At 44.8% G+C, this 27,895-nt stretch overlaps 1 protein-coding gene across 3 annotated transcripts in view; it reads left to right on the forward strand.

Annotated features, from left to right (window-relative positions):
- Positions 1-27,895, forward strand: part of BMERB1 (bMERB domain containing 1) — a 171,236-nt gene that overhangs the window by 84,118 nt on the left and 59,223 nt on the right. For all 3 annotated transcript variants that reach the window (XM_033428747.2, XM_049699608.1, XM_004270155.3), the window contains exon 6: positions 23,783-23,906. In XM_033428747.2, coding sequence (XP_033284638.2) covers positions 23,783-23,906 — 124 coding nt within the window. The remainder of the gene's footprint in view (positions 1-23,782; positions 23,907-27,895) is intronic.

Here is a 27,895-nt window from a genome sequence, read left to right on the forward strand (position 1 = left end):
TCTTTCTGTCTCTATGGATTTACCTATTCTGGATATTTCATATGAATGGAACCATACACCATGTGGCCTCTGTGTCTGGCTTCTTTCACCATTTTTACTTTTTTGACATCTAAAATATTTTTTTCTACATACTTTTCCTCTCTTGCCTCATGAATTTCTCCCTCCCCATGGGCTTCAAAGTCCCTCAACCCCGGGACATCGTCTTGTTTATTCTCCAAACGCCCAACATCCAGCAAGTGGCCTTGCCCAAAGGAAGCCCCAAACACAGTTTGGCTGAACTGAATGGAAAGTGCAACCCTGAGCATGTTCTCCTGGCTCAGCTGCTAAAGAATTCAAGGAATGGGACTTCCCTGGTCCAGTGGTTAAGACTCTGTGCTTCCACTGCAGGGGGCATAGGTTTGATCCCTGGTCGGGGAGCTAAGATCTTGCATGACGCACAGCCAAAAATGAAATGAAAAGAAATAAAAAATAAAATAAAATAAAAATTCAAGGAAGACACAGGCAAAGGACAAGTCGTCATTCACTGCAGTTAATCCTGAGCGGCCTGGGTGGCTTTGCCAACACCTGCAGATCCCACTGGGGTACTCTTACCTCAGACTCCACTAGCAGGCTGAACGAACACCCAGAAAATAACTTCAGGGCCCATTTGAGAAATAGTTAAAGATGATCTGCAGGCAAAGTAGAGACCCTCATCCTAAGAGGGCCTGCCCCTTCCCTGCTCATGTCCTTTCTATGGCTCCCTATTGCCCTCAGCCTGGTTGCTGCGTGAAGAGTGGATTGTGGGGAGTGAAACCATGACGGCTCTAGAAATTGCTCAGATGACAGGCTAGGAGAGGAGTCATGAGATGGCATGCAGCGGGTGGATTCAGGATATGCTTTAGTAGTACAGGCACACCTTGGAGATACTGCGGGTTCGGTTCCAGACCACCGCAATAAAGTGAAGTTCGCAATAAAGCAAGTCACACGAATTTTTGGTTTCCCAGTGCACATTAAAGTATGTTAACACTATACCTGTAGTCTGTTAAGTGTGCAACAGCATTATGACTAAAAAGCAATGTATATACCTTAATTAAAAAATAGTTTATTGCTAAAAAATGCTAACCATCATCTGAGCCTTCAGTGAGTCATAGTGTTAACATCAAAGATCATGGATCACAGATCACCATAACAAATACGATGATAATAATGAAAAAGTTTGAAATATTGTGAGAATTACCAAAGTGTGACACAGAGACACAAAGTGAGCAAATACTATTGGGAAAAATGGTGCTGATAGACTTGCTCAATGCAGGATTGCCACCAACCTTTGATTTGTAAAAAAATGCAGTATCTGCAAAGCGCAATAAAGTGAAGTGCCATGAAATGAGGTCAGACCTGAAATGAGGTCAGACCTGCTAATGAAAAAAAAGAGAAGGACCTCCAGCATCCTCCCGTGCTAGTTCCTAGCTCAGACATTACACTGCAGCCATCCTGGGCTGTCCTCCTCTCTTGAGGCTTGGTCTTGGCATATGTTTCCTTTCCACCTCGTCCCTTCTTTTTCTCCTCTCCCACTCTCGCTCTGTCCTTCTTGGGTGTCAACTTAAAGGTCACTTCCTCGAAACACTTTTCTGGCCCCAGACTAGTGAAGGTCTCAATGCTTCTCCTGCCCAAGCACCTATCCACCTTATTGTACTAGCCCATTTGATTGTCTGTCTTTGAGCTCTATGAGGACAGGGGGTGGGTCTGTTTTGTTCACCTCTGTGTCAGCTGCACTGGGCCCAGGGTCTGGCATATAGTAGGCACTCGATAAACAGTGCATGCAAGAATGTCCATTGTCACATTCAGCCTGCTGGTCTGTGCCAAATATTTAGAATGTTCAGGGCAGGTACTGACCACCCCTGCAGGCTATAGGATGACAGCTGCACTACTCAGGGCTCTTGAGTTCAAGCAACAAAGCTAATTCGACTGGCTCAAGCTAAAGAAAGAAGTTATTGGCTTAGGTCCTGGAAGAGATTGGGCTAGCTTCAGGCATGGCTGGATCCAGAGGTTCAACTAAGGATCAGTTCAGTCCTGGATCAGCAGGACTCAGTCTCTCCATCTTCTTTTCTTTATTCTGCATCTACCAATGTCAGCTTTACTCTCAGACAGGTGCTTTCTGTGTGGCAATCTCAACAGCTCCAAGCTTACATTAGCCATCAGCTAGCAATCCCAGAAGGGAGAGCATACTCTTCTCCAATAGGTTCATTAAAAGTCCTGGGACTGACACTCATGACTCCAAATTGGGTAATTTGCCCAGACCTGAACCAATTATTGTGGCAGGAGAAAGGGGAAGAGGTTGTGGTGGGATATTTTCATTGACCAGGTTCTGGATCACATGCCCAATCCCCCAAGGGGAAATCAGGACACAGATGCTGGCTGGGGAAGAGAACGGACATCACTCAGAGGCCACTGGGATTGAAGAGCTGGACTCAAGGCCAGAGGCCTAATCCTGACCTTGCCATCGGTTAGCAAATTTCCTGGCCATTCAGGTCCTCATGTTGCCCATCTATAAATGGGACTATCACACCCATTAAAATCACAATTACTACCAACCCTGGGAAGCCATCACTTTCTTTACCATCCCACTTACTAATTTCTTCAGAGAAGCATTTGGATTGTCTCAGAACCATTTCCACCTTCAGAAATGTGACTTATGAGGAAATTATGCAACTGCATTTTATATCCATTCTGGTCATTTCAGCAACTGGTTCTATGACACTGTTTATCTCCCTTCCTCAGCTCCATCCCAAGTAAAGCTGCCGTTTCCAGCTGTTTCATTGAAGGGAAATGGAGAAGAATGTTTGCTGCTTTTCAGGGAAAAAGAATAGAAGTACACAACCAATAAGAAAAAGTAAACTGAAGTCTAACACCAATTTCTTGACTCCCTGCATGTCCGATACACCATTTTAGGCATTTTCAACTAGTTCCTCCGCCTACAAACCAGTGATTCCTGGGAGCTGGCCTAGTTAGTGCACAACTAAGGGAATAATTAGAAATCCAGCGAATCCATTATTTGAGAGGCTCATGCTGATGATTCAGAGAATATGAAAACTGGAAGATTGTTTTGCCCTTAATTGGGCTATGTTTGAGGATTCTTTTGGTTGTAGGTAATTGAAACCCATTCGATTTAGCCAAAGGGGATATTATTTAAGGATTCTGGATTGTATTAGGATTCGCCAGAGAAACCCAATAGGAAATTATATATATATATATATATATATATATATATATATATATATATATATATATACACACACACACACACACATATATATATATATATATATACACACACACACACATACATACAGAGAGAGAGAGAGAGAGAGAGAGTTGCTATAAGGAATTGGTTCATGCAATTATGGAGGCTGAGAATTCTCACGATCTGCCATCTGCAAGCTGGAGACTCAGGAAAGCCAATGGAGTAATTCAGTCTGAGTCTGGAGGAAGCCTGAGAACCAGGGAAGCCAATGATACAAATACCAGTCAGAGGGCAGGTGGATGAGATGAGACGTCCCAGCTCAATCAGTGAGGCAGGGAAAAAAGAGAGGAGTTCTTCTTCCTTCTGCCTTTTTTTCTATGCAGGTCCTCCAGGAACGGGATGCTGCCCATCCACGTGAGGAGGGCTATCTGCTTTATGGAGTTCACCCATTCAAATGCTAATCTCACCCAGAAACACCCTCACAGACACACCCAGAAGTAATGTGTAATCAGGGCATGGTGGCCCACTCAAGTTGACACTAAAATTAACCATCACGGGGGTGCCTCACAAAACCCAGGGCGGAGTTCTGCTGGAAGTCGGGAAGGGACTAGGGCGTGTCGTGAATCAGGGAGCTCCCTTCCTCCACCATTTCTCCATTTCTCATCTGTGTTTTTCTTGTCATGTCTCCTTCATTCTTCTCTCACACTGAAGACTGGCTTTTTCTGGTTTTGGGGACTTGTGGCAAACAGCTACCAGGCTTATGTTTTAAAACAGCAGTTAGATTGAGGCTAGAATCTTTTATTTATTTACTTATTTTTGGCTGCGTTGGGTCTTCATTGCTGCGCGCAGGCTTTCTCTAGGTGTGGCGAGTGGGGGCTTTTCTTGTTGTGGAGCATGGGCTCTAGGTGCGCGGGCTCAGCAGTTGTGGCTCGCGGGCTCCAGAGCGCAGGCCCAATAGTTGTGATGCACAGGCTCAGCTGCTCCGCAGCACGTGGGATCTTCCCGGACCAGGGATCGAACTCGTGTCCCCTGCGCTAGCAGGCAGATTCTTAACCACTGTGCCACCAGGGAAGTCCTGAGGCTGGAATCTTAATCTCAGTACCAAAGTCTCAGGGAAGAGCCTATTGGTCCACTTGGGTCAGATGTCCATACCCGGTCCAATCAGATGTGGAGATAGGAGAGGGGTGGGGGTCCGTTGCCTAACATGACTATGTAGAATGTTCAGAGAAAAGACATTTTCCAGAAAAGCTGACGTTCTAAGAAGCTTAAAAAAGAAGTGTGCACTGCATTGTGCTACTAATTAAATTTCAGACTATAGTGTGTTGATGAAAAATTAATCAATAGTGAATCTAAGAAAGAAATGGAAAATTTTATTGGAGCCAACCTGTGGATTGTAACCCAGGAGACAGTCTTTCAGAAAGCTCTGAGGAATATTCTACCCGTTAGAGGTCAAAGCACAGTTACATAAGTTTTTGAGATAAAGGGTTATACATCAAATTATGTATTATTGACAGTTTACACAATCCAGATCTACACGTACAAAGTGAGTAGTAGGTCATGGGTCACTGTGGTCCCTTACAAGATAAATAAGGAAGGTTATCTCCTAAGGAGGTCTGGTTAATGCAGATATACAGCACACACTAAAGGAGAAGGAGGAGGCCCAAACAGGCAGAGAACAATTTTATGTTTAAATTTTCTTGTCTTGCCATAAAATATGAATTTTGTTTCATCAGGTGAAATCTTGTTGCCCTCATATCTCTCTCTCTCTCTTTTTTTTTTTTTTTTTTGCTGCAGTGGAAGCACAGAGTCTTAACCACTGACTGGACCACCGGGGAAGTTCTCTTTTATTATTTTTATTTTTATTTTTATTTTTTTGGCTTCATCATGCAGCTTGCAGGATTTTGGTGCCCCAACCAGGGATTGAAGCCGTACCCCTGGCAGTGAAAGTACTGAGTCCTAACCACTGGACCACCAGGGAATCCCCCCCATCTCTTTTAAACAAAGCTGAGATAGTCTTCCCCATAGTGTAGTCCAATTTAGGGGACCAGTTTACAGGGGTTTGAATCCTGGCCCCAGTGTTTTCTGGCTGTGTGACTGTAGGCAAATTACTTACCTTGCCTCTGTGCCTTAGTTTTCTCATCTACCAAATGGGTAGAATAATAGTATCTACCCAGTGCAGTGGTTGGGACAATTAAATGTGTGAATATAAGTAAAATGTTCAAATTCTGCCTGCAAATACTAAAGGCTTAAGAAATAATAGCTATTGTTAAAATAAATAAGTAATAGCTATTGTTATTCTTACTGTTAAGTTCATTTCAATTATGGCTTATATTAGTTCTTAGATTATTTAAAAAATAGAAGATACTAGAAATAGAATTTTTGTGGTTATGGGAAAATAAATAACCATTACTGAAATTGAATACATCCTTGCTGTTGCCTTTGGGATTATTTTTGAGTTCTGGATAGTACTTCTGGTTTACAACCTTAAAAGCTTAGAACGGAGTTTCTTCTAAACAAGTTTCTATAAATAGCAATTCTCATTTTTACTTGGCAAGAAAAGCCAATCGTTTTAACACGTTTCTGAGCATAATAAGTTTGGAACCTAAAGCCCTTAGTAGCCTAGTTTATAAAAGGCTACTTACAAAATGTCCTTTGTGTAAAGGATCCTTTAGGACAGAGGTCTGCAAACCTTCTTTTAATGGGCTAACAGTAAATATTTTGTCTTTGAAGTCAGATGGTCTCTATTCCAACCATTCAGCTCTGTTGTAGTGTAAAAGCAGCCATAGATAATACATAAACAAATGGGCACGGCTAGGTTCCAATAAAGCTTTATTTAGGGACACTGAAATGTGAATTTTGTGTAATTTTCACATGTCACAAACTACTATTTTTCTTTTGATTTTTTTCCCGATATGTAAAAAATGGAAAAACCATTCTTAGCTCACTGGCTGTACAAAAACAGTGGTGGTCTGGATTTGACCTGTGGGCTGTAGTTTGCAATCCATGCTTTAGGAGACGATCATATTTGCATTTTTGACTATGGACAGGGGGAGACACAAGGATTGCCCTGAATCCACAGCCCTGTTACCCCAGAGGCATTTCCACCCTCTGCTGCTCCTCCTTACACATTTCTCTTAGAAGATGTGGAGACATATTTCTGTTACATGCAACAGAAAACTCAAACTGCTTAAGCAAAAAGAGAATGCACTGGGTTCTGTTACTCTAGAAGTCGATCCAGGGTTCATCTGCTTCTCTCCATCTCTCCATCTCTTGGCCTTTCTCCCTTCCATGAAGGTTTGTCCTCAGGATCCATGTTCTGAGAGGTCCAAGGCCAGCAGGAAACTGGGCAGGGTTTGTCTCCCTCCAGAGTTCACACGAAAGCTCAGGGCCTGATTGCTTGTCTTTTGTTATGGAGCTTCATGCCCATCTGAACCAGCCCCAGGGGTCTGGGGAAACAGAACGCCACACCCTGGCAGGGTCAGCCCAACAATCCCCAAGACCCAGGAGTGGTGCCTGCATCGGTTCCCCAGCTAAAATGGGGGTCCTCTTACCAAGGAAAGGCGAATGGATGCTGGGAGGCAAAAATCAACAAATGTCCACGTCGTGTCGGGGACATCACCACGTGACATTTAGAATCTAAATGCCTCGAACAAAGTGGGTGGATGAGCTGCCAGGAGCAGGAAATGGCTGTTCACACCCTGTCTTCTCAAAGGGATTGCCTGTCTTCCCTTTAGCAAAGTTCTCTCTGCAGGTTCCAGCTTCTCCTGAAGCAGACCTTCTAGGCTTGAGAAACCCGGAGCTACAGAATGGTTTAGATTTCATTTTCTGTGCAGTCAGGTGGTCTAGACTCTCAGCACTCAGTTGATTGAGATTCTGTTTAGGGGAAGCAGTGACTTGAATAGCGAAAAGCCTGGCTCAGCCCCTCACCCGTCTCAGTAAAGGCAGACAGTGCCCCACCCTCTAGCTGGGCTCAAAATAGCTGTTTCTTGACGTGGGCTCTTTGTGACTCATGGTGGAGTTTTCCAGGCTTGGGAGTATTGATGACAATTTCCTCTGCTCGTCTCCACACCACAGAGTCTGGCTTTTCCTACCTTTCCCCAGATATTTATCACCTCAAGGTTATCCCTTGGTATGCTTCATTCTGACCTTGTTTTTCTTTTGCTCTCAGGGACCCACTCCAGATTCAGCATTTTTTCCCCCATCCTCCACCAAACAAGAGTGTGGCCCTCAGTTACATGCACCTACTTTAGGAGGTGCCAACCAGATGTGGGGAAGAGAAAAAATTTTGTCCTCTACCCATCTCAGGCTCCCTGGCTGGAGCCCTGTAAATGAGACTGACAAAAGACAGATTCACAAGAGAAAAATAAACAGGAGTTTATTAACATGTGCATCACACATATACCTGGGAGTGATGAGTAACTTATAATAGTGGTTAGAACTTGGGCTGATGTAGCATCTTAACAGAAGAACAATACATTTTTAGAGTACTGGCAAGACAAAGAAAAGGGACTTTGAGTATCTTATGAGAAGGTCGGTAGATGGAGGAAACTAATGGACAATAAGGACTTGTTAGTCTAAGTTTGTTGTATAGATTCCTCTGGAGCCACCTCCAGGCTGATGAGGATCTAGAGTTGTTTCCAGTGATTAATTTCTCTCCTTCCTGGTACAGAGGGGAGGGGAGACCTCTTTATTATAAACTGATGTCCTGCTTTTAGGCGGATCAAGAAGGGCGGAGAGCTTTTCTTTTATCTTTTTTTCCTCTCCATTGCCTTCAGCTGAAAATAATCCTGTGCCAAAGGGGCATGTTTTGGGGTGGCATATTCCGTTATCCTTTACAGAGGACCCTCAGGACATACTCCAGTCCTAACTCTGGGGCCTGGGCCAATGTTTCAGACCCCATCTTGTGTGCCTGGGTGTGTGTGTACCCCCAAAATGCTCAGCCTCCCTGCCACCCATTTGCCACACCCCAGGCCAGACAGCCCTGTCTGTGGGAACAGGACAGCCAGCAACTGCGGGGCTGAATCACCTTCTGCAAAAGTCCACAGAGAGTGGGAGCTACAGAGGTGGCTGTGGCTGAGCTGGAAGAAGCAGGAAGCATCTGCATTACTGCAGTCATACATTTATTGACTGCATGTATTTTATTTCATTTACTGATCACTTTCTATGACCAAGCCCTGGACTAAGCAATTTGCACACATTATGCTGCATTTAATTCTCCAACTCTCTGAGGCAGTTGCAGGAAGCTGGTCTTCCTACCTCGGTGCCTGCTCCCTACTTCTACACCCTCTCTCATGGGAGACAGCGATCTCATCTCTCCCCCGCTTAGAATCCTTCTGTAGGTCAACCACTGGGAATAAAATCCAACTTTCCACCAGGGCTTGCATTATCTGGCCCCTTCCTGTCTCTCCATCATGTCACACCCTCCCCTGTTCTCATTTTGTTCCGCCCACACTGGCCTTTTCTCTGTTCTTGAGCATGAAGCTGGTTCCCCTCTCAGGGCTCCCGCACTTGCTGTTCCATCTGCCGGTAACATTCTTTCCTTCTATCTTCCCAGGCCGGCTCCTCTTGGTCATTTAGTGTCAGCTCAAATGTCACTTTCTTAGAGAGGTCTTCCTCAGCCCCACTGTCTGAAGGATGCCCTGTCAATCGCTTACCAGACCATAACCACATTTTACTCTCTGCATAGTCCTGTCAACTTAAAGGATGTTTATTTTTTTACTTGCTGCCCATCTTCCCCACTAGGATGAATGCTGCATTTCTGTGTGCCTAGTGCCCAGAACATTGCTTGGCCTATGGTAGGTACATTGACTATATGAGAAGCCCCTCAGAACATCTGAGGCCAAGTCATTTGCCCAAGGTCCCACAGAGGAAGGACCCCCTGAGGGGGTGGAGCCCTGAGTATTGAAAAGGGATGCTGGATAGGATAAAAATCACTGCCTATGAAAAGTATCCCAACTGGCTGAAATTTTGCCTAGTTTTTACGCCCAGCTTTTTGGCATCTTCAGCTTCGTTGAAATCAAGTTGACGTTTGGACTTGAACACAAAGATTTTTCATCTCTTGCAGTGTTGCTGGGAGCTGGCCCTTGCCACACCCCCAGTTCTAGCTGGGACACACAGAAGTTCTGGGGTTTTGATCCACTGGCATGTGACCCTCCTCACCTTCTAATGTGGGAATATTTTTCTATTTATAAAAATAATACCATATGCTGCCCTCAAGGAAGTGCTCATCAGTCCCCACCCTGTCAGCATGGGCTGTGCTTAGTGACTTCCTTCTAAAGAGTACGGTATGGAAAGGAGTAGGGGGGAGAAACCTGACAATTATGACCTCGGCCAGGCGATCAAGGTCAACATCAAGAGTGACCTTTACAGTGCCCTTGATAGAAGGCAGTGAGAATGGCACTCTCCCTCTGTGGTCTTCCTCTTGCAAACCTATAACCCCACTCTAATCAACAGAAAAACAGCAGACAGATTCCAGTGGAGGGACATTCTACAAAAACATCTGATGAGTCCTCCTCAAAACCATCAACATTGCCATCAAAAACAAGGACACTCTGAGAAACTGTCACAGCCAAGAGGAGTCTAAGGAGACATGATGATTAAATGTCATGGGGTGTCCTGGATAGGATCCTGGAACAAAAAAAGGACATTAGGTGAAAACTAAGGAAATCTGAGCAAAGTATGGACTCTAGTTTAGTTTAAATATATATATATATATATATATACACATCCTTGAGTATTTCTAGTCCGATGCTTTTGCCTTTTATCCGACGCTTTTGCTTTCTTTCTGTTTAGGGGCTTATCTTATTTCTCATGCTGGACTTTCAATCCAGCAAGTCCATTTCCACATTTGTGTCCTTTCTTCTTCTGCCATGATCCAACTCTCCCTCTGGCTTCCCAGCTTACAGCCCGTGTTGGTGAACATTGAACTTGGCCCACTCAGGCTTGCACACAGCCCAGGCACAGACTTCCCTGGCTGGTTTTCTCTGACCCTCAAGCATCCCAAATCACACCCAAACCACCCCAGCTCAGATAAGGATTTATCCCAGGCTATTCCTCAGTCTTGAACTTTCTGAAATAAAATAATGTTCTCCAAGCAGTTTATCTCTCCAGTTAAGTTTCTAGCCAGTGAGGGATGAAATGAGCCACATGATTTCCAAGCTAAGCAATTTTTAAAAACTGAAATATTACTTTAGACAGTCCCAATTTATTTTCCTCTAGATTCTAATCATCTTGGCCCCACCAAGCAGGCTTTTAAGCAGCACCATCTGGTTCTCTACCCATCCTTGCGTGACCTGGGCCCTCTGCTTACTTCTGAATTGGTTTGTAAATTGGAAGTGTTAGGGAGTCTTAGTGAAAGATGCATGAATCACAGCTCAGGATAGATTCATAATTGTCTATATTCATGAAGTCTGTCTGAGATTGCAGGGCTGGAGGACATTTTTAAAGAAATGAACCTTGAATAATAAGATGAACCTGCAAAAGTACCAAAAAACAGTTGTCTATGCAATTTTAATTGGACAATTACCTTATTGTTATTACAGGGTTATCGATTTCCATGGTTTTAATTCAACATTCTTACCAACTCCCTCTGAATTAGGGAGAATATTCTCTTGTTGGGTCTTTAAGGACCTCAGAAACCAATCTGAGCCCTTCTGCTTGGGGTTGGAGAAATACAACAGAGTGATTTGATGACTCATTGAAGGTCACTTAGACGTGTTGGGGTGAGGACGCTGAATAATGAAAAAATGACATTACAGATTGTTAGATAAACTGTCAGAACTCATGTGTCATTTCCTTCAAAGCCCCACTTAGAGGTAACACACACATTATTCAAGTGAAAACCTTGCTGGAAACCTCCCTTGAGAACTGCAGTCCCAATCTGTGTTGAAGTCTTGTGAACATCCTCAATGGTGATAAACCTTTGCCTTGGAGAGGGAGTTTGAGGTTTGGAAAGGTCATTCAGAGCCAAATAAAGTGGGTAATCAAATCACGTGAATATAAATGTGTTAAACTGCTTTTCTGGAATGGCTCATAAACTGATTTGAAAGCAATGATCAAAGAAGAGTTTGTTTATTAATACCTCTCCTTATTCCAGGAAGGATTTAATCAGCATATTGGAGTCTAAAAAATGTTTTAAAAGGCTTGAGGAATGTTGGTATTATTAGAAGCATAGGGCATTCTGAGGCGATTCCTTGAAGGGTAATATTCTAGAATAGTCATTTAAAGAAAAGAATTGCTTTCCACTACCTTAATACGATCTCCCTCCCCCTTCCCTCCAGACCTAAGACTAGTTTTGTGGATGAGGCAGGTGGGACACACAGCTTTTTAGTGCCTCTCATTCTCCTTAAAAGGCATGGAATGGGATGGTGTAAGAGGTAGGGTATTCCCAGTGAAGGGAGTTCTGGGGAGAGAGGTAAAGTTGGGGCAGGGGCTCCTGGGGCTGATCTCCTCTGTCCTTCCCCACCCCCAGCTCCAGCTGTGGTGTCGGCCTAAGGTTGTCTGATTTCTCTTTTGATGATGGTGGTGATGCTGCTGCTGCTGATGGTGATGGTGGTGATGCTGATGCTGATGATGCTGATGCTGATGATGGTGATGGTGATGATGATGATGGTGATGGTAGTGATGATGATGATAATGACGCAGAAGATGATTATGATGATGTGATGATGATGGTAATGATGATGAGGAGGAGGAGGATGCAGCTGCTGATGACGGTGATGGTAGTTGTGATAATTGACACTCACCAAGACCTCACTGTCTTTATGATGTACCAGGTACCACATTAAGAGCGTTACACACAACCTGTCATTCAACCCTCACCACAGCCAATGAGTAACCTTTATTATTATCCCCACTTAACAGATGATGGACCTTGACAGTGGGAAAGGTCACATAACCAGCTTACCAGCCTTGCAGATAGTTATTATGGAATGAACAAATACTGCAAGCTAGGGTTATTAGACACACTTTACAAACGAAAAAGCAAAAACTCAGAGAATGTAAGTAACTTGTCCGAGGGCACAAGCCAGTAAGGGGCAGAGCCAACATTTTAACTTGAGTCATGCTCTCAGCTAAGGGTGTTGTGCCATGGCTGTTGGCACTGAGCTGGGTCAGGTGGACGATACCCAGCGAGCAGGAGGGCAGTCTTACTGCTTGGTTGCCTCACCTCCTTCACTAAATCTAGGTCCCTTTCTACAGAACACAGATTTTGCCCACGAGGATGTTAATGACCCCATCCTGGGACCCTCCACAGTAGGTTCATTTGGTCTTCTCTACTACATACACTGTGATTTACTGAATAAAGGTCCCCAAAAGATGCTTACACCCTAATCCTCAGAACCTATGAATATGTTACCTCATACAGCAAACAGGAATTATTGTTGCAGATGGAAGTAAGGTACAGACTTTGAGATGAGAAGATTATAAGGGATTTCCCGAGTGGACCCAATCTAATCACATGAGCCCTTAAAATGAGAGAGGCTTTCTTGACTGGGTCAGTGAGAGTTGTGAAGGGCGAAGAAGAGTCAGAGAGATGCACCATAAAAGGACTCAACCTGTCATGGCTAGCTTTGAAAATGGAGGAAGTGGCTATAGGCCAAGGAGTGTAGGCGACCACTAGAAGCTAGAAAAGGCAAGGAAACAGATTCTGGGACTTCCCTGGTGGTCCAGTGGTTAAGACTCTGTGCTTCCACTGCAGGGGGTGTGGGTTCGATCCCTGGTTGGGGAACTAAGATCCCATATGCCGTGCAATGCAGCCAAAAAGTAAAAAAAAAAAAAAAAGAAAAAAGAGAAAAAACAAATTCTTCCCTAGAGCATCAGTCCTGCTGACACCTTGTTTATTGCCCAGTGAGACCCATGTCAAACCTCTGACTCCAGAACTATAAAATAATACATTTGTATTCTTTTAAGCCAATACATTAGTGATCATTTGTCATGGCAGCCATAGACAACTAATACACAGACGGATATTTTTTTTCTTTTTCGCCTCTTGCCTTTCTTTTTTCTTGCCTTTTATTAACAGTTGTCCACGTTTGTTTTATCTGGGGAGGCAGTTTAAGCATGAAGTCAATGTGAGCAGTGATTATCTGCAGAGAGGAAAGCCCCTGTGTGGCTATCATGGTCCCCCTTGTGTCACCTCATTACTAGTCATAGTTCTCAGCTGGCATTTTAGTAGAGTGGTCATTACCAGGGTGTCACCCTCCTGTCCATGGTGTTCCTGTTCTTCCCCCAATTCTGGAGTCCTCCATGTTCCTCTCTGTCCAGACCAGTGCTTCTGGGATGAAAGGAGCTAACGTGTACTGAGGACACCGTGCCAAGGGCTCTATGGATCCCCTCAGTTAATCTTCATAATGAGCCTTTGTGGTGGATTCCATCACTCTCTCCCCATTTCAGGAAACTGAGGCACAAAGAAATGAATGAAGAATCGCCTTAACGAAGTACAGATTGTGGGGTCCCCTCTCGGGGGATTCTGATTCAGTAGACCCTGGAGAAGCCCAGAGAGATGGATTTTTTAGCCACGCTCACGTGGGTCTCATGTCCGTGCTCCCAAAAGCACTGTTGAAAATGTGGGTCTAATAGAGAACAGACTGGTGGTTGCCAAGCGGGAGGGAGAGGGATGGACTGGGAGTTTGGGGTTGGCAGATGCAAACTATTACATGTAAAATGCATAAACAACAGGGTCCTAGTGTATAGTACAGGGAACTATATTCAATATCCTGTGATAAACCATAATGGAAAAGAATAATGTCTATATGTGTATAACTGACTCACCTTGCTGTACAGCAGAGATTGCACAACATTGTAAACCAACTATACTTCAATTTAAAAAAATTGAAAAAAAAAGAAAGAAAAAGTGGATCTATATCACTGGTTTTCAAGGGAGGATGAGTTTGTGCCCTATGGCAATATTCACAAATGTTTGAAGACACTTTGGGTGGGTGGGAGAATGCTGCTGGCTTCTGGTGGGTGGAGGCCAGGGATGCTGCTAAACATCCTACGATGCACAGGCCAGTCCCCCAGCTAAGAATGATCCAGCCCCATATGTCAGTAGTGCTGAGGGTAAGAGACTCAGGTCCCAACAAAGTGCTCAGAGGCTGCCAAGTAGAGGGGAGGTGAAACTCTTGCTTTCCCTTTGGTTCCTGAGCTTTCAGAATGAGCCCTCAGATGTTCTCACATTCTACATCATTATTCCCAATTTACAGATAAGGAAACTAAGGCTTAGAGAGGTGAAGTCATTTGCCCAAGGGCAGCAGTTAGAAGGAGGCAGAGCCAGGACTTAAACCCAAGTCAGCTTGACTCGAGTGCCTGTTTCTTAACCCCACTGCTGACTGGGCCTTCTCCCTCATTACTTTTGTGACCTTGGACAAGGCCGATGTGGCAGAGAAAATAGAAACTCGAGAAAATAGAAACTCGGAGACGCTAAAAAAACATGCCCAAAGTCCCATTAGAGAATAATAACCATGGCCACGATTTGAAGACAAGTCAGTTTCCTCAAAACCTTCCTTGGGAGGTGATTGTGATTACAAGGAGACATCACAGATGGGAAGGCTCCGTGCAGCGGGAGGTATAACTCGCAGGACCCAGAGGCATCCTTATTCACAAAGCAGAGGAGGAGGGCACGGAGCATCTGAATTAAAAGCAGTTACTTTAGCTTCTTGGGAAATGGTGACTCACTAAAAGCAACCAGCTGTTTCCCATTAGATTCACTTTATAGCAAGAAGGCGAGATGCTTGATATATCCCATAATAGGATGTTTGGGGGTTGAAATGGGCTTCTTTCCTACATGAATGATTGATGACAATAAAAGCCTGGGGTATCCCCAGGAGCCTTTGAAATGCATCAGGATATCCATTCCCAGTAGTGGGGCCCAGATATTATTTCCCCAGTGTTTAAGACTCTGTGGGGTCGATACCAGGAAGACGTGCCTGTGGGTACCCAGGGTGGTGAGAGCTAAGGGCCTGGCCTCTTGACAGAGGGCTGGTGGGGCCACTCTTGGACCCTCTGTTCGGAGCAGGCATGGGTCTAAATGACCGGAAGGCCATCCTTCTCCAGATCTGATGATCCTGACTTTGTCTCCTCCCCCATGTTAGTCTGACTCTTCCAGGGAAAGGACAGGTGATACTGACCACCCTTTATCACGCCCAGGCACTGCACCAAGCACTTGACATGGTTTCTCACTTCATCTCCATAGCAGCAACTCCATGAGGTAGGAGTTACTGTCCCATTTTACAGAAGAGGAAACTGAGACTTGGGAAGAATCAGTAATGTGTCCAGATCACACAATTACTGGTAGAGCAAGGACTTGAACCAGAGTCTCTCCAAACCTACTATCAGGGGTAAGCTGTTGGTGAGCTAATGACTTTTCTCCCCAACATGTAAGCCCTTTCCTACAAGGTCAACTTGATGAGGGCAAGGGTTTTGTCTGTTTTGTTCCATCCCCATTGCTTAGAACAGGATCTGGCACGAAGCAGGTTTTCAATGCATATTTATTAAATGGATAATAAGAGCAAATATTACAGAGAACTTTCTATATGCCTGGCACTTATGCAAATTCACTAAAAGATGTGTATGATTGTCCCCACGTTGCAGATGAAGCAACTGAGGCCCAGAGTCAAAAATTGATGGGACCGTGGTCAGCCTGAGAGGTGGCCCTGAGACCTGAAAGTCCATGCCCTTAACCGGCCCCTTCACATGCCATCTCTGAGGGCTCACATGGCTCCCAGAGCATCTGTACCCAACACATTTTTCTTTATTTTAAATCTGTTTTGAATAGGTAACACCTGCCATGGTAAGATGTCAAACAACATGGCTAACAGTAAATCACCAATGTCAGTGTCTCAGTGATGTTAACAGTGGTGGGCACAAGGGGAAGCGTAGATGGAAATTCTCTGTGGCGTTGGCTTTGCAACTTTCCTATAAATCGAAAATTATTCCAAAATAAAAAGCTAATTTAAAAATTCAAACAATAGAAAATGGTGTGTTAGGTGGAAGATGATTGTCCTCCAACATTGACCCCCCGTCTCCCACATCCTCCAAGGACAACCACTGTGGCCCTTCTCTCATGTGTCCTTCTGAGGATGTTCTAAGGATGCTGGATGCCTAATAAGTGTTTGTAGGATTGAAATGAATAGGTTCACCTTCATTAAATTGCCTCTGTCATACAAGCTGGGATGAAATAATGACTTGAAATGGCTGATTCATCTTTGGGTGAAAAACTTGACATGTGATTGCAAATTTTCCTTCAGCCCTCAGTTCTCATTTGATTTCCAATGAGAACTGAAGAGTTTGGGCCTACTGCTGCTTGTCAAGGGACCATCAGAACCAAATCCTGTTGTGTCATTCCACATCCTGTCAGACACAGAGATGAGGCTGCCCTAAGGACCTCTAAGACTCTCTCAACCCAAAGGCTGGAATTCAGTTTTACAACAGCTTTCCCAGGAGGTGGGAGATGCCCAGATGCTCTAGCATCAAACCACATTGAATTAGGTTGCAGGAAAATTACACGCATACCTCGTTTTATTGCACTTCCCAGATATTGTGTGTTTTTGTTTGTTTTTTGGCTGCACTGCGTGGCATGCGGGATCTTAGTTCCCGACCAGGGATTGAACCCACGCCCCCTGCAGTGGGAGCGTGGAGTCTTAACCACTGGACGGCCAGGGAAGTCCCCAGATATTGTGTTTTTTACAAATTGAAGATTTATGGCAACTCTGTGTCAAGTCTATCACGCCACCTTTCCAACAGCATTTGCTCACTTCACGTCTCAGTGTCACGTTTTGGTAATTCTCACATTTCAAACCCTCCACCAGCAAAAAGATTATGACTCAGTGAAGGCTCTGATGATGGTTAGCATTTTTTAGCAATCAAGTGTTTTTAAATTAAGGTGCGTATATTGTTGTGTGTTTTTTTAGACATAATGCTATCGCACACTTAATAGACTACATTAAAGTGCAAACCTAACTCTAATATGCACTGGGAAACCAGAAAATTTGTGTGACTTGCTTTGTTGAGATACTTACTTTATTGCAGGGATCTGGAACTGAGCCCACAGTCTCTCCTACGCTCTCTTTTTCCCAATTTTCGATCTTTATGATTACCAAAGAAGAAAGCCTCAGTTTGGTGGTTTGTCTTTAACACCTCTCCAGTACTTGTTAACTTTTAGTACTTGCTAATCTACTTGGTTAAGAAAGAAAAATTAGGCCTTCAATCTGAGCCTTGAGCAGGCTACAATATTTAGCCAGAATTTGATAACACCACTTTGTTTCCATTGGACTTATGGTTATGGCTATTTTCTAATTATGCTAAGTGATGGTGACCTATTATTTATGGATGTGATAATGAAATTTCCTTTAAGGAGTTTATGTGAGTGAAAAAAAGTCCTTTAAGGAGTTTATGTGAGTGAAAAAAAGTCAACATAAAGAAATATCGAGATGGTATAGTTAGTGTTTAGCTCATGCTGCTGTAACAAAATACCATAGACCGGATGGCTTAAATAACAGTTATTTCTCACAGTTCTGAAGGCTGGGAAGTCCAAGATCAAGGCACTGGCAGATCTGGTGTTTGATGAGGACCCTCTTCCTGGTTTGTAGACGGCTGTCTTCTTGTGTCCTCACATGGTGCAGAGCAGAGAGAGAGGAAGCAAGCTCTGGTGTCTCTTCTGATAATGGCACTAATCCCATTATGGAGCCCCACCCTCATGACCTCCCCTAACCCTAATTACCTCTCAAATGTTCCACCTCCAAATACTATCACATTAAGAGTTAGGATTTCTACATATGACTTTGGGAGGCGGGGTGGGGGTGGGGGAGCCACAAGCATTCAGTCCCTAACAGATAGTACATGATTGTGGTAAATTCTGTATAGTAATTGAGGTTTTGGAAACACTATTCTGTAGCCCTTTGTCCTACAGCCTGGGCTTTGGAATCAGACAGACCTGGGTCTGTGCCACTCACTGGTTGAGTGACTTTGGCCAATCACTTATGTTCTCTCTGAGCCTCATCTTATTAACCTGTAAAGAGAGGGTGATAATGAGTATACCTACCTGCCAAGGTATTTAGGAGCATGATGAGTTAGTGCTGGACTCCTAGTAATGCTTAGTATGAGAGAGCTCTGGGTGTATGAAATTAGGAAGCAGAAGCAAAAGTGGGCATTGTCCAGGGGACCCTGGGCTTAACTTCCTACTGTGACCCATGGCTGGAAAAGACGAACCAGGGAAGACTTCTCTTTGGTCCCCAGAAATTTTCCTTCTCGCGCATATTTGAATTACGAGTTTCTAGGAGATTGTCAGCCCTCATTTGCCAACCCCACCGCCTCCGCCCTGTACCCGGGTAGCCTTAAATTTTCAAGATAAATGATTGAACCTGCTGGCACATCCCAGTCATGTCCGGTGCTCAGCTCTTGTTTGCTGGTGCTGCTGTGCTCATGAGGCATGAATCTCCCTGGTGTGGCATTTGGGGATAAAAAGATGGATTTAGCTGCCTCATCCCCCAGAAGTGACTCAGCTGCTGGAAGCTGACTGACAGCAATGGCAGTTGGAGCCCTGGGGATTTCTGTGCCTTCGTGCTTCGTTCTCTCTACACAGCCATGCTTTGCTCTCTCTTAGAGCCTTGTTACAACTGTCTTCTCTAGTCGGCCTGAAACGCTTGTCTGTCTCCTTCCAGGATTTGTCCTCCTCGTGGACACCTTCATTGGCAGCTGTTGGATGCCTGCTTTCTAGCTGGAGAATGTTGTCAAGGTTTCCATCATGCTAGTTCTATTACACAAGTTCAGACTGAAAAGAAACCGACCATGCATGATATTCACTTACTCACATCCTGTACCAGCATTTCTCAGAGTCTGCTCTGAAGACCTCCTGTATGAAGGTCCTTGGACACGACCCCCACCCCTCAACCCAGGTGTATCCTAATCCCTGGGGGTAGAGCTCCCCAGATAATCACCGCACCTGCAAACTCTTAAAAACAGCTACTCTCTATGTACCTAGTGCAATAAAATAGACTCAGTTTTCTCTATTGCTAAGGTGATGATGGTACTTCTTAAGTGGGGAGGTAGTTCTTAAATGAGTAGAACTGATGACAACAAGGGCTTTGGAGTAGGACAGAGCTGGTTTTAAATCTTGGCCCCATCACTTACTCCTTTTCCTGAGCCTCAATCTGCTCATCTGTGAAATGGATGCTAACAGTATTTACCACCCAGGACTGTCTGGGGAATTAAATAAGGTGATTTGATCCTGGCATGTGATAAATGCTCAATAAATGTTACCTAGTATCATTACTGGCTAAACCTGGTTTTTTTGTTTGTTTTTTTAACCTTTAAACTGGGGAAATGATAGCATCTACCATCTAGGGTAGGGGTGCAGGGGTTGGCAAACTTTTTCTGTAAAGGGCCAGATAGTAAATATTTGATGTTTTGTGGGCCAGTCTCTGTTACAGCTACTCATTCTGCTGTCATAGTTCAAAAGCACCCATAAATAATACATAAATGAACGAGCGTGGCCAATGTTCCGATAAAACTTTATCTACAAAATCAGGGAGGGGGCTGGCTTTGGCCCATGGCTGTAGCTGGCTAACTCCTCAGCTGGGGTGTTGTGAAGATTAAATGAGATAAGGCTTGTAATGAGCCTAGCACAGTGCCTGGCACAGAGCAGTGATTAAGAGAAAGAATTCTAACGTGTTCCATATCTGATTTGAGGGCTAGGCTTTGCTCCTTTCTCCAGGGGAAGGAAAGCATCCATGAGCAAGACTTTTCAACAGAGGTATCAGCTCCATCCTCTGCCCCAAGTCAAAGCTAAACATTCATCTCAGCACCTGGAGCCTGGCAGTGCCACCGCCTCCATCCTCCCCCAAGGATGGAGGTAAAATGCCAATCCATGGGGTGTGATTAATTCTCTCTGTCCCACGCTTTGCCCCAGGGTATGTTGCCATTTTCAGCATGTGTCCCACGGAAATCAGGTTGCCCATCTAAACCATGATGTGTGAGAAATGAGGATACTTATATCTGCGGGGCGGTTAACTGCACGCATTCACATCCATAAATGCATTTAACCCTCACCTGAGGCTGTATTATGTGGTTAAGGCAGGCAGTTAAGGGGAGAGAGAGAGAGAGAGGGAGAGAGGGAGAGGGAGAGGGAGAGAGAGGCTAGATTTGAATTCTGCCTCTGCAACATTCTGGTTTTGTGATGTTGGCCAAGTCACTTTGCTTCTCTAAGCCTCAGCTACATCTTCTATAACATAGGGATTAAATGAGATGTTACATATAAAGCCTACAGCACAGTGTAGCACATGATAGCTGTTGAATCCCATTTTGCAAAGGAAGAATGTGATGCTAAGAGGTAAAAAGGCTCATTCAAGGTCATGCAGCTGGTGATTGGCCTCAGACCAAGAATCTCTAACTCTGACCCCCAGCTGGTTTTCACCATGTCCCATTGCCCCCGCCCCACCGCATCCCACTCATCCCCACCACCCCCAGCTGCTTCCAGGGACTCTTGCTGCTTCCAGCCACGGCTGTGCTCCATGCACAGTGACTAAATCTCTTGGAGACAGTGACATGGCTGTCAGGGAGCTTGTACGCTTGTGACCATTCATCACTGTAGTGGATTAGATAGTGTCCTCCCAAAAGTCATATCCACCCAGAACCTCAGAATGTGACCTTATTTGGAAATAAGGTCTTTGCAGGGAGAATTAAGATAAAGATTGAAATGAGATCATACTGAATTAGGGTGGGCCCTAAGTGCAATGAGACAGTAAAGGACAGAGGAGTATACACAGAGCCACTGGGAAGAAGGCTATGTGAAAACAGAGGCAGAGGTTGGAGTGATGCTGCCACAAGCCAAGGATTGCCAGGAGCCACCAGGATCTGGAAGAGGCAAGGAGGGAGCCTCCCCTAGAGCCTTTGGAGAAAACACAGACCTGCTTCTGGCCTCCAGAACTGTGAAAGAATGAATTCCTGCTGTCCTAAGCCACCCAGTTTGTGGTGATTTGTTGCGGCGGCCACAGAAAAGTAAGACACCACCTTCGACCCTAAGATGTGAATGGATAGGGGGGTATCAGACTCAGAATGCCTGTGTGAGGAAGGGGCAGCAATGACGGGGCAAAGAGCATGTGTTTTAGAGGCAGACCTGGGCTCAGCCCCTTCCCTTGCCAGCTTTGAGCTATTTTCCTTATTTACTAAGAAAGAGAACATCCTCGTCCTTCTGGCTTGTGGTGAGGATTAAAAGAGATGGCGTGGCACAGTGGGGTAATAACAAAGGTAATCGTAACCGTTCATCAAGCGTGACATGCCTTGGTTAATTCAATCCTTACAACAGCCCAGGGTGGAAGGAGTTAGCAGATGCAGGTGATGTGATGTAGACCTCAGAGTAAAGCAAGAACATTCCTTCCCTACATCTCCTTCTCTACCCATGAAGAGCAGTAGACTACTGCATCCTTCCAAACCCAGCCATTCACTCTGGAAATGTGACCTAAAGGCACCTCTTAGAGGCACGCGGAGATTGATCTCTGAGAATGCTCATCACAGGGCTGCTTCTTCTAGTGGGGGAAACAGCAAACAACCTAAGTGTCTGGGATTTGGTGAAGTGATTCATGATACAGCCACAAATAGACACCACACAGCCTTTCACACTGCTGCTGGGGAAGAACATCCAAGGACGTGTGGAAACGCTCGTGAAATGTCATTAAGTGAAAAGAGCAGGTAATAAAATGGTGAGATCCTAACTTTATATTACAAAGACCAGACCTCCATGATGGTATATGTGTGTGTATAACATACGTATAAATATATAGCATCTTTTTTATTTTTTTAAATTTAACTTGGTCCTTTTTTTTTTAACTTATTTATTTACTTATTTATTTTTTTATTTATTTATGGCTAAGTTGGGTCTTTGTTGCTGTGCATAGGCTTTCTCTAGTTGCGGCGAGCGGGGGCTACTCTTCGTTGCGGTGCACGAGCTTCTCACTGTGGTGGCTTCTCTTGTTGCGGAGCACAGGCTCTAGGTGCACGGGCTTCCGTAGTTGTGGCACGCGGGCTCAGTAGTTGTGGCTCTCGGGCTCTAGAGCGCAGGCTCAGTAGTTGTGGTGCACGGGCTTAGTTGCTCCTCAGCATGTGGGATCTTCCCAGACCAGGGCTCGAACCCATGTCCCCTGCATTGGCAGGCTGATTCTTAACCACTGCGCCACCAGGGAAGCCCGATATATAACATCTAACTACTAACATCTTTGTGTATGTTTTTCCACTCTTTAAAAAAGTATAGATGTGTTTATATATAACATTATATATATAAAACACATGTATAAAACCATATATATTACCCTATATATGCACACTACCTATATAATATAATCACATAAATTTCCATATGTGTGCACTAGAAGAATGTACACCAAGATGTTAGCGGCAATATATGAGGAATTATGTATATACATATATACGCATGCATACGTACTAGTATGGTTTGAGTGTTTATGTCCCCCACGAATTCATATGTTGGGGCCATAATCCCTAGTGTGGCTGATTTGGAGATGGGAAAATAACTGAGATTAAATGAGGTCATTAAGTGTGGGGCCCTGATCCCATAGGATTAGTGTCCTTATAAGAAGACACACCAGAGAGCTCTCTCTCTGCATGAACACAAAGAGTCCATGTGAGTACAGTGAGAAGGTGGCTGTCTACAAGCCATGAATAGAGCTCTCACCAGAAGCTGACCCTGCCAGACCTTGATCTGGGACTTCCAGCCTCCAGAACTGGGAGAAAATAAATGTCTGTAGTTTAAGCTGTTCAGCTTCTGTTGTTTTGTTATGATAGCCCTAGTGAACTAACATACATGTATATATACATACATACATACAGATATATTTATATATAGGCATATATATAGTGTCTTTCTATATATATGGTAACATATATGGCTATATGTATGTGGTATATATATATGGTTATATATATAGTTTTTTAATATATGGTTTTACTTATATGACAATATATATAACTCTAATTATAAATATAAGATCAGAAGAATGTCCATCAAAATGTGGTTAGTTGTTCCCTCTGGGCAGTGGGGTTATAGGTGACTTTTTACTTTGTTCTCTTTTGCTTATCTGTATTATCTGAATTTTCTACAATAAACCCGTATTATTTCATATTACTATTACATTACTTAGTATTCCTATAATTATTAATGGTATTGCTAAAATAATTATTACAAACTTTTTTGTGTCTAAAGTTGGCGTCGGTCTTTGGCGACTGGGAGAGGGTGAAAAGGCCATGGTCAAAGGGACCAGAGGCTCAGAAGCCGGGACCAGGCAGGGCTGTCAAGGCCATATGTATAACCTTGAACAAGTTTTGGTGACCCCGCCTGAGCCTCCTCTTGCCTTGTAACAGGGTTCCCATGGAAACGTGCTTTCCAGTTTCCAAAGGGCTGGCTCACAAATACACACTTGCAGCGCTGGCAGAGATCTGTGTGCCTTCTTGGGGTATGAAGGTTGCTGGGGCAAAGAGGAGGCTGTCCAGAGGGAATTCTTGAAAACCCATGCAGCCTTGGGGTCCTGATGCCTGCGTTTTGTGTCTCCTGCACAGATCAGCTAGACATCATCTCCATGGCAGAGACAACCATGAGGCCAGAGGAGATCGAGCTGGAGATGGTGAAAATCCAGCGTCTCCGGGAAGTCTTGGTCCGGCGGGAGTCTGAGCTCAGGTTTATGTGAGTGCCTGGGGGAAGGGGCGGAGGAAAGGAAGGGGTGTGGAGGGGGAGGACACCGGAGAACCTGACATTTACTGTTTATTGCTGTGTGCCAGGCACCGGGATGAAGGTATTACATACATTCTCACAACCACCTAGAGACATGGGTATCTATTCCTCTATTTCTTAGTATATAACCATTAGTCAATATATGGCCCTATACAAGATGATTAAATTAGTGCCTGAGTCTTGCTTTCCTGTCTTTTTTCTATTTTTATGCTTCCAATTTTTATTTTTTGTATTCTCAAAGAGCACAGAACTTATATTTTGTTCCAAAACTATAATTAAGCTTCTTACACATTGTTTCTAATATTAAAAACATATCACTAGTGTTTACAATACACTCCCCGTGTTTTAAAAGGAAGGGAGACAGAGAATGTGAGTTCTTTAAAGTACTGAAGAGCTCCCTTCAGCCTGTGGGTGCTCAGGAGGGCCAAGGTTGCTTTTGTGACGATGGCTGTCACTCACTGCGCATTTACTGACCTTTGCATGGTGTGTGTGTATGTACATATTATCCCTGCACCTGGCACATGCACAGCAAGTGCTCAGTGACAAGATTAGCTAACACGTAAGCTCTAGCCCTGGGCCAGGCACTGCACTAAGCTCTTGACTTGTGACGTCACTAAATTTCCCCATGTTGCCCGTGAGTCCGGCTGCTTAGAGACAAATGTCAACAGTAGACACTTGAATAAATCAAATTATCTAAAACATACAGAAGGATGTCAGTGCAGTCAGGACATATTTTGGGGGCTCAGTGACATACTTCAGGGGAGGGGCTGGCTTCTTGGCCCCTGGAAGTCTTGCTAGCAGCCTGCAGACAGAGGTGGATGATAATGAGGGCTCCCCCCAGGCCCCGCCTTTAGAGTATGTAGCCTTGCCTGGAGGTACACCACCTTGTCAATCTCAGAGACGCATGATGGACTCCAGGATGGCCAGGGTAGAGATCATGGCCCACTCAGACCTGGATAAACACCTCATCAGATGACGATCTGTAGCCTCCCGGGCTAACAGGCTGTGTGTGGACCATTGTTGAATTCAGTTTCCTGGCTCTTTCTCAGAGCCAGGCCCTCACCTCCCTGTAGGGCTGATGGTGCAGGTGGGTCCTATTCTTGCCTCCATTTTAGAGAAGAGGGAATTGGAGGTTAAGAAATTTACCCAAGGTTGCATTAGCTAATAAGTAGCCAAGGTAAGATGCAGTCTGACTCCAGAGTTTTTATTAAGTGAGTGAATAAGTGAAGGAAGGATGGAAAGAGGGAGGGAGGGAAGGAATGAAGGAAGGAGAGAAGCTCTGAATATATCTGCCAAGATAATGCCTTAAAGAGTATAAGCTCCTGAGGGCAGGGATCCTACGTCTCATCTTCACTGTTGGATTTTCCCAGCATCTTGAACACTGCCCGGCACTTATTAGGCCAATTAGTATTTGTTGAATGTGCAAAAATTGTTCTTTCACACTCCATCCTGACCCCAATAGTTTCCCTTCACACACACACACACACACACACACACACACACACACACGCACGCGACCCGTTGGAATAGGGTAAGAGGGAAATAGACCGTACTAAGCATTTACAGGCTCAGGTGGGGAAGCTCGGAGTGACGGGAATGTGACAGCCCTTGACTGAAATAGTCCCAATGACTGTAACTGTAATAACCAGGGTGAGATTGGTTTTGTCACGCCTGCTGGGAAGTAATCAAGTTAATACCCTCAGCTCCCGTGCAGACTGTATGAGTCAGATCATATTGCATGGCTGAGGGTGTCTTCTCACTTTACCGTCTCCTGCGATGTTGATTCTTTCGAGAATGGGTTTAAAGGCTGCTGTCCCAACACCCCCGACATTCAGCATTATTCTTTCATGGGTTTCCATTTTCCTGGCCCCTCTCTCTTGCCCTCCCCCTGGGACTCACAGCTTCTGCTTGTTCTGCCTTCCTCTCAGCGTGAACTCATAAGAATGGGTTCAGGGTCATCCTGGCTCTCTTGCATCCTTGTCTGTGACCCTGGGCACATGACAGGCTTCAAAAGAACTGCTATTTACCACAGGCACTGTTATACTGCACACGTGCTATGTGTGTTATATGCATTTGCTCACTTATTTTAGCTTTTTGAATCCTCATAAGACCCCTGAAGGAGTGGTTCTATTCCTTCTATTTTATGGAGAAGGAAACTGAAGTTAGCGAAGTGAAATAACATTTTCAAGGTCAACAGATAGTATGGGTGGAATTGGGACTTGAACCTGAGGTGTCTGCCTCAGAGGCAGAGCCCTGAACCCTAAGTTAGCCTGTTATTTATTCCCAGCAGAAGGATGCCTTTTCTCTTTGCCTTTTGCTCTTCTAGAATGCGAAGACAAACTTCCGGTTGGATGCCCACAATCCCACAATCCCACATTGGGTTTGGTGTTGTTCCACGCCATCTTGAATTGAGTCGGGTGGAAACAGAAGTCATTCTATTGAGTCAGGCTTTGGACTTTTTCATACCCTTTCTCTGGAGAGAAGTGATTTATTTGAAGCCTAAAATGATGAGCTCCAACTTAGTCAAGGTTTTCAAGTTCACCTGCTGGGAATTTGACATAGAGCCTTATTCCTCTAAGGGTTCTCAGGGACCTCAAGAGTCAACATTTATAGAACCCTTAGCACAGATCTAGGCCTTGGCTAAGCCCTGTGCACACATTATCACGTAACCTACGAAAAATGCTTGCTAATGGAAGGATGAAGCAGGAGCGCCTCCAGCATACCTGCTATCCCTAAGGCTCACAAGGTCAGGTTCAGAGAAGGGCTATGAGTGACCCCGGTGGGCATGTGTCTCCACCGCACACCCAGTGCATCTGCTCTCAATGTCCTCCCTTCGCTTGTCCCCTAGTTTCCAAGTCGCTAACTGGTGTTTAGAGATCTCCCTCTTGAATCTGGCAGTTTTACAAGCTTCATTTGGATGAGTCAATAAACCCCTTAGTATCACGAAAACGCCGCTTTAATTGGCGGCAAATGTCCAGGAGGTAAAACTTGAAGCCTCCTTTGTTCCATCCTCGATCCTCCGTGCCACCCACCTCCCAGTCCCTCCCGCTGCTGCCCCATCTCCATGCCTCTCGCCATCCTGGCCTGTGGAGGCTGTCAACAACCTCAGACTCATTTTCTCACCCTTAATTCCAGCACTGACTCACACCATTAGCTTTTCATAACCCCTCCTGCAGCTCCGCTGGCCTGCCTCAGCCCTTCCACACCTTCTCTACAAGGCTGGTCCTGCTGTTTATCTGGGTTTCAGATAATTAAGTATTTTCGGAGGTGGGGGGCGGTTATCTTCATTTTACACCCGCTTGCAGGATTGTCATAAAGGGACAGTGGGCTCTGTCTCTCAGCTTGCTCTGGGCGGCAGCAGCTTCTAATTAATGAGTCAGAGCTGCAGCTGGCAGGGGAGATGGGCTTGTGAAGGACAGATTTCAGGAGCACAGTCCTTGAGTTCCAATATGTCCAGACTCTGGGCTTGGACCCAAGTAACATCATTTTATTAAGAAGGACCAAGTGCGGTGAAGCGGTCGTGTCCTAGAACGTGGCAGAGGTTCAGGGTGTGGTGGTAGAGAGTACATGACTTGTAAACTTTTCAAACACTTGCTATTTAGAACACTTGCTGGGCAGTGTTCTAAGTGTTTTACATGCATTGACCATTTAATCTTTACTGCAACTAGACATACAACATCCTCCCTCCCCATTTTATAGATGAGGAAACCAATGCACAGAGAGGTCAAGTGACTTGCCCCGGGTTGCCCAGGGTCTGTGAAACAGCAGATGATGATATAACCCTGGCATTCTGAGTCCAGAGTCCGTGATCTCAGCCATGATGCTATAGGGTCTCTCAACTGGTTTTGAACCCCAGTTCTACTTCTTATTGACTCTGGGCCCTGGAGCAAATCTTTTGCCCTGTTGGGAATTCCCTGGTGGTCCAGTGGTTAGGACTCCAG

This window comes from Orcinus orca, chromosome 16 (genome assembly GCF_937001465.1).
Source record: "Orcinus orca chromosome 16, mOrcOrc1.1, whole genome shotgun sequence".
NCBI lineage: Eukaryota > Metazoa > Chordata > Mammalia > Artiodactyla > Delphinidae > Orcinus > Orcinus orca.